The sequence below is a fragment of the Trichosurus vulpecula genome, chromosome 5, assembly GCF_011100635.1.
Source record: "Trichosurus vulpecula isolate mTriVul1 chromosome 5, mTriVul1.pri, whole genome shotgun sequence".
NCBI lineage: Eukaryota > Metazoa > Chordata > Mammalia > Diprotodontia > Phalangeridae > Trichosurus > Trichosurus vulpecula.
This window is the reverse complement of record NC_050577.1, coordinates 14,079,089-14,092,426: the sequence shown is the minus strand read 5'-3', so window position 1 is coordinate 14,092,426 and position 13,338 is coordinate 14,079,089. Positions and strand designations below refer to the sequence as shown.

The following is a 13,338-nucleotide window of genomic DNA, read 5'->3' as shown; positions in this document are numbered from 1 at the left end:
ATACAAAGATAAAAAAAAAGCAAGCCTTTGAGTTTATTTTCTATAGGGATAGGACTGACCTGTGACCAGAGAATGTAAAGTAATACAGAAGTAATTTCAAGAGGGAGAGAGCCCAACAAATGCAGTAGAGCAGGGGAGGTGGCAGTGGGTGACTTGTGCTCTGAAGAAAGCCTGGGATTCCACCAGGTAGCCATGAGGAGTTTGGTCTGAACCTGGGGACCTCGGGGTACTATGTCACACAGAGGAAATGGCAAGTAGGCCACACGCATCAGACAGGGCTCAGCTACAGCCAGTTTGGCCGGATTAATAAGATTAAATAGATCTGCCTTCTCCAATTACATTGTATAGAGGTGCCATGAAAGATTTAAAGCAAAAGATTCCTTTAACAAATGCAGAAATTATGCCAGTATTTTATTATGTCATTATTCCTTAGTAAAGTTAGAACGTCAACAACAGTTTCCCAGCTAGCTTCATTAAGCCATTAGGTATGTTTGGACAACTCAATACTCCTCTGATGCTGCAGAGTGCTGCTTGTGAGAGCCCCACATAACAAACACCTTTGGAAAACTTTGTTACTCCAAACTCCCCTTCCATGGGTGCGATAACATACATTTTCCTCTAAAACAAATGATTACTGCAATCCTAGAGAAGTCCTTTATGGTTACAGAAAGAAAACGAACGTACTATGAAAAGAAATGATGGCAACATATGTATGTGGCCACATGAATGTTCATGCGGAGTATGCCCCATTTAAATAAAATCCCAAATAAGAAGAGTTAAATATATAAGGTGAGGGAACCCCAACATATTAATAGCTCTGGGTAAAAACTTGTCCAAAGGGGTTGGCTGTGGTAATGCCGTTGCTAAATGTAGTGGTCAGAGCAAGGTTTTCAGACGGAGTGCTAATTTGCACGGATCCCTCAGGTACTCATTTTCCCCGACAAGGAAGAGCTAGCTGCTTCTTCTATAGCTGAGCTCCGATGCTACATGTCCCTAGTTTCAAGCTTCAAATTCCCTAGAGAGGAAAAGGAAAGCAAAGTTCTTGAAGAATCGTCACTGTTTAATTTACCAGACTGAACCTTCCCTGGGAGTCAGGCATCCCGGGTTCTCATGGTGGCTTTGCGTGAGGGAATCAACAGGGCCTAAGCTCTTTGGGTCTGAGCCCCCTTATCCATACAGTCACAGAGTTGGATGTGATTATACGGTCTAAGATCCTTCTAGTCCAAATAGGATCACTTTTGGTAGAAAATACTAGTTAGAAAAATTTGGGAAATGAAATCCAGGTGTTTGAGCGTGTCACCAACATGAAGCTGCTATAACATAAGCCCAGCTTAAAACAAACTGACAAATTGCTCCTGACTTTAAGATAAAGGATGTGGTCAATAAACAGATTTAAGCCATAAAATCCCAAGATTCGAAGTACCTGCAGTCACAGAAGTTCACATCCTCCTTAGACTTGCTGCATAAAAGCCCTCTGGCAACAGAGGGTGTTGTGGAAGCAGGCAGCTCGTCCTCCCTTTCAGTCAAGAGCCCCCAACTCTGGGCTACATCTCTTCCCATCTCTAAGATAGGCCAAAGGAAAACTGATGCTGTTAAAATTCCTACACTATTTACTTTATAGGAACTTTGGGCTTAAAACTAAGATAAGGTTTTAACACCCAGAACTGTCTTGTACACAGTAGGTACACAACAAATGTTCACTGGATCTTTGTTTCTTTCTTGCTATATCTCAGAATCCCAATGATGATGCATGTTGGAATGGGGAAACAGAAGGATGTCTTCAGCTAACAAATATGATGAAAAAGAAAATGACAACAGTAATTGCTAGGATTTATGTAGTGCCTTGTGTCAGGCTTCGTGCTAAGTGCTTTATTAATTTGTTTATCATTTACTTATTATCTTATTCAATCCTCAAAACAACACTGTGAGGGAGGCTCTAGTTTTAGCACCGATTCCAGAGGAAGAAACTGCGGCAGACACGGTGAAGTGACTTGGCCAGGATCACAGAAGTAGGAAGCATCTGAAGCTGGGTTTGAAGTCAGGTCTTCCTGACTCCAGGTCCAGCGCTCCCTGCCCAAGATGTCTTCTCTGAGATTCAAATTCAATTGTATTACCATCAGGCTAGGGAAGGAAGGTGTTAAGTTATCCTAACTTGTGCACAAGTCAGGCTGAAAGGTTCTCCAGGCTCTTATATTATTTTATGTCCTTCATTTTCAAAGAGGAACAAGGACATCACAGGAAAACATCTGGACTTGTGGGTAAACTGGATTTACGTGAGGCAAAATCGCCCAAATCGCCCCAAGTCGTCAGCCTTACTCTCTCTTCCTGAGTCATCGAAGGCTAGTGATGGGACAACTGGTGATGGCCTGAGATGCAGCAGACAATGACCTTGGCATCCTGGATGTCTGACTGATCTCTAAACGCTCCACAGCACCTGCCTCAGCCACCTTCATGGCCATAATGTTCTCATCTACTCATCCACCAGGGGAAGTCTTCCCATGCTTGGGGCAGTTACCCCACTAACTAACCGATGGGTTTTAGGCCTTTTGGTTATCCTCAACCCGGTTTAGCGAGTCTGCCCAGATGGTTTATTAGGGTGTGGCCGATATCCATGCTATAGCTTCCTGGAGGCACAGCTGAGAATTGGGAAAAAGGCAGACACCTAAGTTGGATGAGGCTCTCATCTACTAAAACTTGCAATTACTCCCCTGCCTTAGATCAATTCCTCATCCCAAACAGGAGCTACACAAACATTATTTAGGTTTGTTTGGTTGAATTTGAGTTCTAGTCATTGTCCTTCCCTCATTCCAACTTTCCCTGCTTTCTCTTTGGCACCCTCTGGTCCCTTTGGGATTCCGCTGCCATCACCACAGAAGGGTGCTAAGCGGTAAGCCCAGGACCAAGGACCATCTTGCATTTCTCTGTGTCACAGGCTGTGACAGCCCATCAGGGCAACCTCTTCTAAGGTAATGAGCCTCTTACATCAAGCGTTGCTAGAAAGATGTCATCTGTACCCACAACCATCCTCACTGCCCTTGTCAGCATTAAGCTTGGGATCAATCACCCGACACTACCTTAGAGGGGCCATATAACCTCTCTGCCACAATGAGCAGAACTTGTACTGATTTTAATCTGGTTCACAATTTTATTAAAAATGTGGTTTTTATCAAAGGTGAATAAAGACAGAATGTTAAGATGTACCCTCGCTTCTCCAAATCAAATTCAGTTCATCTTCATTCTACTCTTAAGCCCAACCAATATTGTGGAGTTATCAGTTGTAGACACAAAGAACCTTCAAAGTATTTGTAGCAAGAAAGGCCAAAAATGGCCCATAGGATTCTGGGGGTCTTGGGGTCTTGAAGGTCATCAAGTCTGAAGCCAGAACATTTTAGAATGAGGAAGTTCAGCCCAAAGAGAGGAAGTGACTTGTCCAGCACAGTAAATCAGAGAGGCTGGTCTTGAACCCCAGTCTTCTGGGAGTCTTGCCCAAGTGTCTGAGCTCCTCCTGCATCTCTGCCCCCATTCACAAGCAGGAACGTCACCAGTCTGCGCTCAGTACAATGATATGAGAAAAGGGGGGCCCTGTCACAGGGTGTGCACTTAGTAACTCTTCCTAACAACCTCCTCTCTAATTTCCTTAATCCCACCAAGGGCACCACCATGCTTCAGATCACTCAGGTTCCCCATCTTGGGGACATCCCAGACTCTTCACTCTCCATCGCACCACACCTCACTGAGTGTTGCTCTTTCTATAGCCACAAAATCATCCACATCTGGCCCTTTCTTTGCCTTCCCACCACAACCACCCTCATTCAAACCCTTGTCACCTCTCCCTCCTAACTGGCTTCTCAGGCCTCCAGTCTCTTCCTTTCTCAAATCCACCCTCCAAAAATCAGCCAAAAGGATGTTCCTACAGCAGAGATCTAATCATAGCACTCTCATCCATGGTCGTAAACTTTAGTGGTTCCCCAGGACCCTAGGATCAAATGAAAACAAGTTCTTCTTCCTGGCATACAAAGCCCTTCACAACTTAGCTCCAATCTACCTTTTCAGGCTTTTTTACACGTAGCTGTCCCTTCACACATTCTATGCTCAAGTCAAACTGGCTGCTTTGTTGTGACTCAAACATGACCTTCCCACTACCCACCTGCCATCATCTTGATTTGGTACAAGCCATAGGTAGTCCCAGGCCTGCCCCCCACATTTCTTAAAATCTAGCTTTCTGCAATTCCTGCCCCTCCCCCACAATCTGGTGGCATCTCCCCCTAATACTTACGTGTACTTATTTTCCCCTCCAATGGAATGTGAGCTCCTATTCTGGAATTATGCTAAGAAAGGGACTAAGATCTCCATATTCTTTGACCCAGAGATCTCACTGCTAGACATACCCTAAGGAGCCAATGAAGATAAAAAGACCCCACGTGGGACAATACCTTTTGCAGTAAAAAGAACTAATAAAGGAAATGCCTCCCATCAATTGGGGAGTGGCTAAACAAAGTGTGCTGCATGAAGGTAATGAAACATGACTGTACCCTAAGGAATGGTGACTAATTGGAATACAGAGAAGCATAGGAAGATTTAATATGAACTGATACAAAATCAATCAACAAACACTTAAGCACTTATTATGTTCTAGGTGTCACTGTAACAATGTAAGTGAAAAGAACAACCAACTTCCCCTAGTGAACGACGAGCAATCCCACTACCCAAGACTGGCCCTGGAGAGGTGGGAATGATCACAGGTGTGAAACATTACACATGTGGTCAGATTCTGACAACGTGTTGGTTAGTTGTGTTGAACAACTTTCCTTTTCTCTTATTCTTTGTAAAGAAGGGATATCTGGGGTGGGGAGGCACGCAACAGGATGTATGTAGAAATGAAGCTGAAAAACAAGATATTGACAAGTTTTGGTATCTCTAAAGCACTGGTGTATTTTTGAAAAAAGAAAGTAAACTCTGAGATAAATTACTGTTTCGTTTTTGTCCCCCTATATGAAGTGTCTAGCAGTGTCTGCCATACAGCAGGCGCTACATAAATGTATCCAATTAGCTGGGCAAATCATTCATACATGTGACATAGCTCAGCATCTATTTGGCTCCTCAGCACTTAATGCAGCTCTAGACAGAACTACTTTATTCATTTAAAAAGTTTCAACAATAATTTTATTCAACAACTGATTATAAATAACACAAGTATTTAGGAAGAAAATGAAACTTATGCTACACAAAAAAGTCTCATTGAATTTTAGCCTTTTCCTTTACACTGAAATTGTCATTCATATTATCAAACAAGAAAATGGAAGTTTTTTGTAAATGCAAAGTTCAACAGAAAAGTCACCGGTTATTTCCACCACTTGCTTGAAGGGCAGGAGCCCTGAGATCTTACTTCCTATAACGGCATCCTACAGTGCTTTCCTTGTAACTCTGTGCTGAAGAGAAGGTGATCACCATCACCTCCGGACCACATGAAGGACGACTCAGATGTGGAATAATGGCAAGGCTGGCCCTTTTAATGCGCACCCCTGCTCCTCCCAGTCTGGGCTGCTGAACAACGGGAGCCCCTCGCACAGTGGGACTAAACTTTGACCAGACTATTCTGTCCCCTGCTCAGAAGGACCTGAAGTACAGCCCCACCTCAGGTCCCTAACATTAAATCCAATTAAAAACCATGTCAAAGTTTACAAGGCTATGTTCCAAGTCACTTCCAATCCCCTCAAAGGGGCACTTACTCCTTCCCAAGGAAACTGCACTGGTCTGACAGTGACTGCACTTACTTGTAGGACCCGTCAATCAATGTGTAAATTTACTACGGACCTACCAGGTGCCAAGCACTGGGCTGGGTGCTGGGGATACAAGCTCAAAAACCGAAATAATACCTACTTGCAAGAAGCTTATATTCTGATGGGGGGGGAGAGAGGTACATGTATGTAGATAACAGACACACACACATAGTACAAACACAGAAGTGAATAAATACAAATATACATACACACACAAAGCAGTTAAATACAAGGTAGTTTAGGAGGGCACTAGCAGTTGGGAAGATCAGGAAAGATGTCATGCAGAAGATGGTGTCTAAGCTGTCTGTCTTAGAGGAGAGAGTGACTGTGGGGTAGAATTAAGGAGGCAGAATATTTCAGACATGGAGAACCACCAGTGCAGATGCCCAGGGAGCAGAGAAGGGGTCATGTGGGTGAGGACCAGAGAGAAAGATGAGGCTGGGCCAAGTTACACAGGGCCTTACAAGTTAAACAGAGAAGTTTCTACTATATTCTTGAGGCAATGGAAATTACTGGAGTGGCTTGAGTAGGAGAGTCACCTCTGAGTCCAATCTGGGCTAAGGAAAATGACTGACAGATGGGGCAGGAAGATCAATGAGGAGACCATGGCAACATTCTAGATGAGAGGTGAGGCAGCAGCTGTGTGAGTGGAGAAGAGGATAGAGAGAAAAATGCTGCAATGGTAAGCTCCAACAACTGTCTGACCACGTGGGGGAAGGATTCTAATGGGAGATTCTGAACCAGAGACACTGGGACTGCTGATAGAAACAGTATGGAAGAGCCATGATGCCATGCTGCACATGGAGAATGTTTTCATATAATAAAATGAGTTAAAACTTTAGCAAAATGCAAAAATCTTTGGCTACATACATTGTATTTAAAACTCAAAAACAAAACAAACAAAAGAACCAACCCTGGAGTATGTACTCAAAAATAAATCCTTCAGACACTTCAATGGAACTATATAAAAGAGTATATATTGGAGTTTTTAGAAGTCAACTAGCAATTACCTATGACAATAGGAGAAACAGACTGGATGAAAACAGTAGATAATTTTAAGTATGACAGCTTTTAGGCTCCAATCAGTAACAACAATACCATACCCCATGCCCAACCTCCCTCCCGGCTGGCAATCTGCAATATGAATGAGCAGGACACAGGGAAGGAAGCCTTAGATTGCAAGATATGCAAACTTCACTAAGCTTCATGAGGGTGTCTCTCCTTCATTTTTGTTTCCCCAAAGTGCCTACTTTTGCAGGAGACAGCCAAATGTTTCTTCAGTGAATAACAGTTGATTGGTTTTCTAATCCAAACCCTACATAACCTCACCTCTCCAACAATTCAATTACTAGAAGACAAGTATAGGTGATTGTACGTAGATCCTCAAAGATTGATTTTTGGCGGGGAACAGGAAACACTCCCCTCCAGCCCCTTAAACAAGACTCATGCCAGAAGGAATCCATTCAACAGCCACAACTCAAATTTCTTGGTTGCCAAAAGATTTGGACTGTTTTGTGTTTGCTACCCCATTTGATTGAAGAAAAAAAGCAGATTATTAAGTAAAAATTTAAATCCAGCTAGACATTCTGAGTTGCAAAAGTTGATTTAAAAATTCTCAAACTCATCAATATCAGTATACTTTGTACTCTTTCAGAATGTGTCTAGGAAATGGGTAACAGAATTTCAAATACAAAAGGTTTCTGAGTTGTCAACCATTAGAGAATTGCAACCACACAATTCGGGCTCACCTTTGTTCAAGAGAAAGATTGCTAAGCAAGACAATGTACAATTTATCAAAATGGGCCTCCTTAACTAAAATGGCTGAATAAATACCAAAGGCACCAAGAACTCCATTAATCCAGAATTCACTAGTTGGGTTCAAGTTTATGTTCCCTAAGAAAACCAGCTCTTAGATTATGTTATTGATGTGTACAACGAGGTGACTGTAGGTCAAGTTTAAAATACTGAACAGAACTTCCCAAGCACATTTACAAGCAAAACAAACTAATGACAAATCCAATCTATTAAGGAAAACAGGTTTGCCCAGAGGGCCTCTACTAGTGCCCTGCAGCAAGAAGCTATGAAGTTACAGAACTCCATTTTTGGACAAAATATCCTCAAATTCATAGTAACTTCTCTCCAGCTATTACAAATTGGAGAAGTCTTCTGTACGCGATTATTCTGAACTGCCCTTCCACCACAATGAAATACTGAAAAGGAAACCAGAGGCCTGCCCTTCGGACAGCAACACATCGAAGATAGAATTCTCTAAATGAAGCCTGTTTGGGGAACCCCTCCCCTCCCACTGCAATGATGTCATGTCAGAATTCTTTCCAAATCTTCATTATCTTATAGAACAGTCATCATATAAGTTAATCAAAAAGAATCTGCAGCTAAACTTGGTAGGCTCGCTCACCTGCTGCCATTTTTTGTTGGTTTCAAAGGACAACCCAGGGCAAGGAAACACTGAGGCAGAGACAAGACAAGGACACCACGAGCCATGTCCTGTGACTTGCTATCAGAGCAGCCCCCCAAATCCCAAACACACACGAACCACGGGGCTTTTGGCCTCATTCATTCTCCATACGCACTCTGGAGGGCAAGTCTCCTCTGGGAGTGGAGGCTCCACTCTGCCTGGGATTGCCCACCAGTGAACATGAGGCTTGGGGGAGGAAGCTAGTGCTCAGACTGGAAACTTTACCGACGGACCCAACACACAACCTTCTGCCTGGGAGATGTTCATAACAATCTCTTTGCAGTCCCTGGGCTGTAAACCAAAAATCAAAGGCAAATCCTGAACATGGAGAATCCTGCCCAATGGTGGCTACAGACAAAGCGGAAGGAGTTAGCAGAGTTTCCCAGCGTCTTTGTACTTAAGATCTTCTTTCTCCTCTGCTCCCCTCACGGTAGTAGAGGTCAAACTGAAGGGTTAGCACAATTATCAATAACCCTTGCAATTATGACAATGGCCTAAAGTGACTGAAGGAGATGTGGTCTGTGACTTACCGGCCACACTAGTGATTGTCACCGGAACTCCTTGCACCTGGACACCCGCAGCCCCCAGATTGGCCACGCTCACCGTCTGAAGGTTAGGCACGGATGCAAGCTGGGCAGTGTTCAATGTTATTGGGGCCCCCGCCACAGCCACTGGGGCAATTTGGGCAAGAGCTGTGCCACCACTCGAAGACACTGGGGTGATGGTGAGTTGTTGGGGCAGCCCAGCGTTCTGAACTTGCAAATTGGGAAGGCTCTGAATATTCTGAACCTGCACAGTCTGCCAACTGATCTGCCCTGATGGGGTTAAGGTCGGCGCTCTGATAAGCACCTGAGTTGGACTTACAGCCTGAAGCTGGACATTCTGCAAAGGCTGCTGCTGGATGGTCTGCAGAGTCTGTCCTGACTGGAGCTGAAATGACTGGGGTGGGATGGCCTGAATAATCTGTTGCTGAGGCTGCTGGATCTGGATCTGCTGCAAGATGGGCTGGCCTACGATTTGCACTTGCTGGAGGGAGTTGGCCTGCTCCTGCTGTGGTGCATTCTGAAGGCCGTTTGGCTGGAGCTGACCAGAGTTCTGGGCTTCAGCTTCTGGGGCAGGGGTCTGGGATTCTTCAAGGACCCTTTCTGAACCGCCAGCAGCAGCTGCAGTGCTCACATACTGGCCTGAGTCCACTGAGCTCACTAACGGGTCACTGCTCGTCAGAGTTGTTGAAGCAGTGGATGTGCAGGTGGTGGAGGAGGAGGAGGGGGACTCGGGCATAGTGCTGCTAGCAGAGGCAGTGGTGGTAGGGGGAGTGGGGGTAGGGGTGGACACTAACTGATTTCCATTGGATGCTCCTCCATCAGCAGCAGACTGGCCAATCTGTCCAGAGCCTCCTCCAGCAGCCACATTGTTGATCACAGGCAAAGCTAGAGTCACTCCTCCAATGTTGATAGGTAATGTTGTCACAACTTGAGCCTGAGTACCTGGAATTGTCTGTAACTGCAACGGTATGGAGACACCAGGCCGAATTTGGACCGGTACAGTCTGATTTGCCAGGTTCTGAGCAAGAATATTCCCAGAAGCTGTCCTGTTAGCAGCTGTGAGGATAGCTTGGTTATTCCCCGCAGGAATGAGCTGGATTTGACCCTGCAAATCCTGCAGAGATGCAGCACTACCGGGGTTGATTTGGATCTGCTGACCCTCCACGGCCTGCAGTTGGGGTATCACTTGGTACTGAACATTGCCACTGGGGTTCTGTACCTGGATGACCTGAAACTGACTCGAGGTGGAAGGCTGGCCTGGCTTGGCCTTGGTGGGGGAGCTGCTCTCATTGGCGCTGCTGGCAGAGCTGGCTGAACTTGAGGCTGCCTGGGAAACGTTATTTTCCTTTGAAGAGGGAGGTGTAGCGGTAACAAGTTGCCAAGCATTTCCAGCGAGTTGCGTGGTCACCAGCTCCAGCTGCTGGGGCTGATTCTGAAGTTGCACCAGCCCCTGGCTCGGATCAATGATGATCTGCTGTTGCCCAGAGGCTTGGTTTTCACCAGGAGTCCCTATTTTGCTGCAAGTGGCTGCCAGGAGAGCCAGAGGAGAAGGCTGAGAGTCCTGCCCACAGAGGGGATGGGGAAAAAAAGGGGCGGGTTTAGTGGAAGCCAGGAGGGGGGAGTTATTTTTTTTTGACAGTTCTAAATATCAGAACTTACCCAGGAAGTGGGAGAAATCAAAGAGTGCTTTCAACAACAACAAAAAAAAAAAAAGAGAGAGACCTGAGCAGCCCAAATGAGGAAGTGGGACCTTCTGTGACCCAAGCTTTAAATAAAAGGGTCAGTCACTGGAAAGTTTTTTGAGGCCAGGACAGACTACTTAAAAAAAAAACGAAAAAAAAAAAACAACAAAACACCTTTGAGCAGGGGGCAATCTCCCTTCTGGGCTTCTAGACGCAATTTTTATGCCACCCCCCGCCCAGAGCCTGAAGCCTGCATGTCCTACAGCAGGTAAACCCCACGTTTAGCAGGGGCCCCCACCCCCAGGGGGAGAAGCTTCGAATGTCCTCACCAGCTCCCCCTTCCCACAGCAGGCAGTAGCTTCCCCTTCCCCAAGGAGTTGGGGGGCGGGGTGGGGAGAGGGAAGCTTTACCTGGGAACCTGCGGTTTTGGCTTTTTTATTGTTGTTCTCCGGCTCTGAAGTCTTCCCTCCTTCTGGGGCCATGGCAGCCCCCGCAGCTGCCCCAGCCACTGCGGCTGCAGGGGGAACCTCGTCCTCCTCCTCCTTCTTCTGATCTGCAAGAGCCCCCACCCCGCCGGGTTAGTGAGGAGCTAGCCTTGGGATTCCCTCCCTTGCCCAGTCTTGGGGCTCACCCTGGGGGTGCAGCTACTGGGGTTCATCCTGGGGTTGGGTCCCCCCGCGGTTCATGGGGTTCGTTCATCACGGGGGTGAAGTCCCTCCTTCAGGGCCCCGGGGTTCTTGGAGTCCATCCTGGAGGTGGGACATCCGTCGCCCCCCCGCCGGTCTATTAGGGTTGATCCTGGGGTTGGGGGTCCCTCCCTCGGCCCCCCCCGGTCTATTGGAGTTCATCCTGGGGGTGGGGGTCCCTCCCTCGGCTCCCCCCGCCAGTCTATCGGGGTTCATCCTGGAGGAAGGGTCCCTTCTCGTCCCCCCTGCCGGTCTATTGGGGCGCCCGTGGGGTCAGGGGCCCCTCCCTGTGCCCCCCGCCGTCCTCTGGGTGCGTGCTGCGGGCAGGGGTCCCTCGCCCCCTCCCTCCCCGGAGCGGGCGACGGCACGGCGGCGGGCAGGCGGGCCCGGCCGGCGGGGAGGAGGGCCGAGCGCTCGGAACGTGGTTGGAAACCCGACCCCTCGGCTCCAGAGCAACACCCAGAAGGCGGCGGCAGCCGGGCTCCGCGGCGGAGACAAAACCCGGGCGGCCCGCCCCGCGCGGGCCGCCGCCGCCCCCGGCCCCTCCTCCGCCTCCTCCCCCTGGAGCATCCCGACCCGGCCCGGCCCGCCCGGCCCGCCCGGCCCGCCGAACGTACCGCTCATCCCGCATTCACGGCGCGGCCCGAGGGCGGGCAGGCGGGCGGGGGCCGGGGCCGGGGCGGGGCGGGGACGAGAGGGCCGGGCGGGCCGGGCCGGGCGCCCGCCCGCGGGAGGAGGAGGAGGAGGAGGAGGAGGAGGAGGAGGCGGAGGCGGCGGCGACCGAGGAGGAGGAGGAGGAGGAGGAGGAGGAGAGGGAGGAGGCGGCGGCTCCCGAGGCTGCGGCGGCTCCGGCCCGCCCGGCCCGGCTCTGGGCGCAGGGCCGCCGCGGGGCTGTGGCGTAGCAGATCCTCTCCGCCCGGGCCCCGCGGACTCGCGCCTGATTGACAGCGGCGGCGGCGGCGGCGGGGGCGCGGGGAGCCGGCGGGGCCGAGCGGAGGCGGGGCCGGCGCGGGGCGGGGCCGCGCGCAGAGCCCTCCCGCCCCTCTCCCGCCCCTCCCCACTCCCGCGAGGTCACCGCCCAGGCCCCGCCCCCCGGAGAGCCGATTGGCCGCCGCGGCGCTCCCGCCTTCCCCCTCCCACCCCCCCCCCCCCCGGCGCCTCGTTTTCGCTCTAGCGCTCGGCCTTCTTTCTCTGCCCTGGGCCTAGCTCCGGACCCAGGCCTGCCCGCTGCCCTGCTCGAGCGCTACGCTCCGTGGCCTCACGTCCCAGCGGGGCCCACCGTAGGAGAAAAGACAGTCACACACCTCACCGAGCCTGGGAGAAAGCGAAGGGCCCCGCCCCGCTCCGGCACCTGAGGGCCCCGCCCCCGCCAGCGCCGAGCGAGCGTGGCTCCCGCAGGCACCTCCCGCCTCAGCCGCCTCTTTCTCCTAGCGGGGTCGCTATTGGCCGAGACCCGAGTGACGCACGCTGATTGGCGGGGAAGGGAGGGCGGGAGCGGAGGGGGCCGGCGTGAGGCGGGCCGGCGGTTGTCGTGCAGTAACGGCTCGTGACGGCAGCGGGGAAGGCCGCGCTCGCTCAGGAGGGGACGCGCACGGGGGCGCGCGCGCGCTCGGGAGGGGGCGGTGGCTGAGCCGGCCTGGCCTGGCGGGCACGCACGCACGCACGCACGCCGCTGCCGCCGCGCGCCCGGGAGCGCGAGCGGGGGGCGGGGCGGGCCTGAGCGGGCGCGCGGCAGGGGCGGTGCGCGGGCGGGAGGCAGGGCGGGGCCGACCGCGGTGGGAGGTGAATGGGCCGAGGGGAGCGGCCGGGCTGGGGGCCTGGGCCTATCCCGTAGAGGCCTAGGGCCGCCCAGGCCCGCCCCGCAGCGGGAGGCCGCAGCCCAGCGGCGGGCCCGCCCTCTCGGACGCATGGAGAAACTGAGGCCGGCGGCGGGGGCAGGAAAGAGATCTAGTCCATTTTACACTCCAGATCTGTTCTAGACCCAGACCCGTCTTGCAGAGGGGGAAACTGAGACTCGGAAGGCGGCTGACTTGCTTGGTCATAGCACCCAGGGTGGAACTAGAATCCAGGCCCTTCGGAAGATGCGTATTCTCTGACGACAGCCTTAGAGCCCTGGGATGGATGAAGCATGGGGTGCCCAAGCCTTTCCCTACCCCGAGGGGAAACTGA

At 50.6% G+C, this 13,338-nt stretch overlaps 1 protein-coding gene across 1 annotated transcript in view; it reads right to left on the bottom strand.

The window, feature by feature from the left end:
- The window catches only part of SP4 (Sp4 transcription factor), a 62,831-nt gene extending 51,495 nt beyond the window's left edge, over positions 1 to 11,336 (bottom strand). The window contains exons 1-3 of the mRNA XM_036761332.1: positions 11,115 to 11,336; positions 10,894 to 11,036; positions 8,787 to 10,362 (exon numbers count right to left, since the gene is read on the bottom strand). Of these exons, the coding sequence (XP_036617227.1) occupies positions 8,787 to 10,362; positions 10,894 to 10,965 (1,648 nt within the window). The 5' untranslated portion in view covers positions 10,966 to 11,036; positions 11,115 to 11,336. The remainder of the gene's footprint in view (positions 1 to 8,786; positions 10,363 to 10,893; positions 11,037 to 11,114) is intronic.
- Between the last annotated feature and the right edge of the window lie 2,002 nt (positions 11,337 to 13,338).